Source organism: Tupaia chinensis, unplaced genomic scaffold (assembly GCF_000334495.1).
Source record: "Tupaia chinensis unplaced genomic scaffold, TupChi_1.0 Scaffold000286_1, whole genome shotgun sequence".
NCBI lineage: Eukaryota > Metazoa > Chordata > Mammalia > Scandentia > Tupaiidae > Tupaia > Tupaia belangeri.
The window spans coordinates 617993-619834 of NW_006159770.1; the positions used below are offsets into that span (position 1 = coordinate 617993).

General features: G+C 70.4%; 1 protein-coding gene across 1 annotated transcript in view; it reads left to right on the forward strand.

Annotated features, from left to right (window-relative positions):
- The window catches only part of ZNF628 (zinc finger protein 628), a 3694-nt gene extending 2293 nt beyond the window's left edge, over window positions 1-1401 (forward strand). The window contains 2 exon segments of the mRNA XM_027772599.1: window positions 14-145; window positions 147-1401. Of these exon segments, the coding sequence (XP_027628400.1) occupies window positions 14-145; window positions 147-1284 (1270 nt within the window). The 3' untranslated portion in view covers window positions 1285-1401.
- The last annotated feature ends 441 nt before the right edge of the window (window positions 1402-1842 follow it).

Genomic DNA, 1842 nt, shown 5'->3' on the forward strand with positions numbered 1-1842 from the left:
CGGCGCGCCCCTCCGCCTGCCCCATCTGCGGGCGCGGCTTCGTGATGGCCGCCTATCTGCAGCGACACCTCAGGACGCATGCCCCCGCTAGCACGGCTGCTGCTGGCCCCACGGGCCCCGCCCCCTGCCCCCAGCCCCCCGCCCCGAGCCCCGGCCCTGCCCGCCACCCAGGATGTTCACGTGCTCCCCCACCTCCAGGCCACGCTCTCCCTTGAGGTGGCAGGGGGCACCGTGCAGGCCGCGCCTCCGGGCCCGGTAGCCCCCAACTCCCAGACATTTCTCTTGGTGCAGACCGCGCAGGGCCTCCAGCTGATCCCCAGCAGCGTGCAGCCCTCGACTCCCCCGCCTCCACCCGCACCCCCCAAGCTCATCCTGGTGCCCGCCCCCAGTGTTGGCACTGGGGGCAGCCTGGCTAGGCAGGGTCCAAGGACAGCAGGGAAAGCTGGCCAGGGGGCGGGAGTAGTCTGGCTGCCGGGCCCTGGGAGTCTAGGGGTACAGGGAGGAGGCAGTGCGGGGGCCAGCGGGGGAGGGCAGAGCCTCATTGTTCTACAGAACGTAGGGTGTGGGGAGGCAGGGCCGCAGGAAGTGAGCGGGGTCCAGCTCCAGCCTCTCCGGCCAGCACCGGAGGTGACCGCGGTCCAGCTCCAGCCCGCGCAGGAAGTGACCACAGTCCAGCTCCAGCCCGCACAGGAGGTGACCACGGTCCAGCTCCAGCCCGTGACAGGCCAGCTCTCCAGCTCTAGCGGGGGAGCTGTGGCCACCGAGGCCCCTAACCTGCTGGTGGTTCAGAGTGGGGCGGCAGAGGAGCTGCTCGCGGGCCCTGGGCCTGGGGAGGCCACGGATGGGGAGGCCGGCTCTGGCGTGGTCCCGGATGTGCTCTTTGAGACCCTGCAGACAGACGAGGGGTTGCAGAGCGTGCTGGTGCTGAACGGGGCCGATGGGGAGCAGACCCGCCTGTGCGTCCAGGAGGTGGAGACCCTCCCACCTGGGCTGCCTGAGCCGCCGGCCCCTGGCCTGCAGGGACAGAAACTCCTCACCCGCGGCCCCCCAGCCACGGAACTGCTGGACAGCGGCGGCCTCGGGGGCTCCGCCACGCTGCAGCTCCTGGCCCCGCCGCTCTGTCCAGCCTCTGCCCCCGCGGGGATTCCCGCTGCAGCCCCCACCTCCCAGATGGTGCAGGTGGTCCCGGCCGGACCTGGGCCTGGGGGCGTGACCCCGCAGGGCCTGCCCTCCATCCAGATCGTACAGACTCTGCCTACAGTCCAGCTAGTACACACGTTTTGAGGAGACCGGACGGTGCCCCTGCCGGCCTCACGCTGAGACCCCGCCTCACTGTCTTGGCTGGGGTAGGGAGGGGGCTCCAGGCTGGGCGCACTAATAAAGACCCAGAGTCTCCTCTTCTCTGTCTTGTTTGCTTGGGGAGGGGCGGGAGGAAGGGCCAGCTCGCGCTCAGGACCGGTCCCTGGGTGCTTGGGGTCTTAACCGCTCCCTGGCTCTCGGAGGACCTGCTTTCGGGTCTCCAACTAGGGAGGGGCGGCACGCCGCGGTCACCGCAGCGGGGCGCGCGGGGAGTCGCCCCGCCACCCATTAAACAACGACTGAAGATGGTTCTCCTCCCGAAGGGGCCTGCAAGCCCGTACGCCCCGGGGGTGGGAGCGGAGGTCCCTGCGGACCGGGCAGTTAGGAAAGGGCTCCGGCGCCTAAGAGAACCGATTGGCTCCGGGCGCCGCCCCCATGCGCTCAGGTTGCTTAGCAACGAGGGCACGTAGGGAACCGAGCTAGCGATAATCCGGTGTCGACCCGGTAAGTACCGCTCCTCGCGCCCTCCCCCGCTAGCGGCTG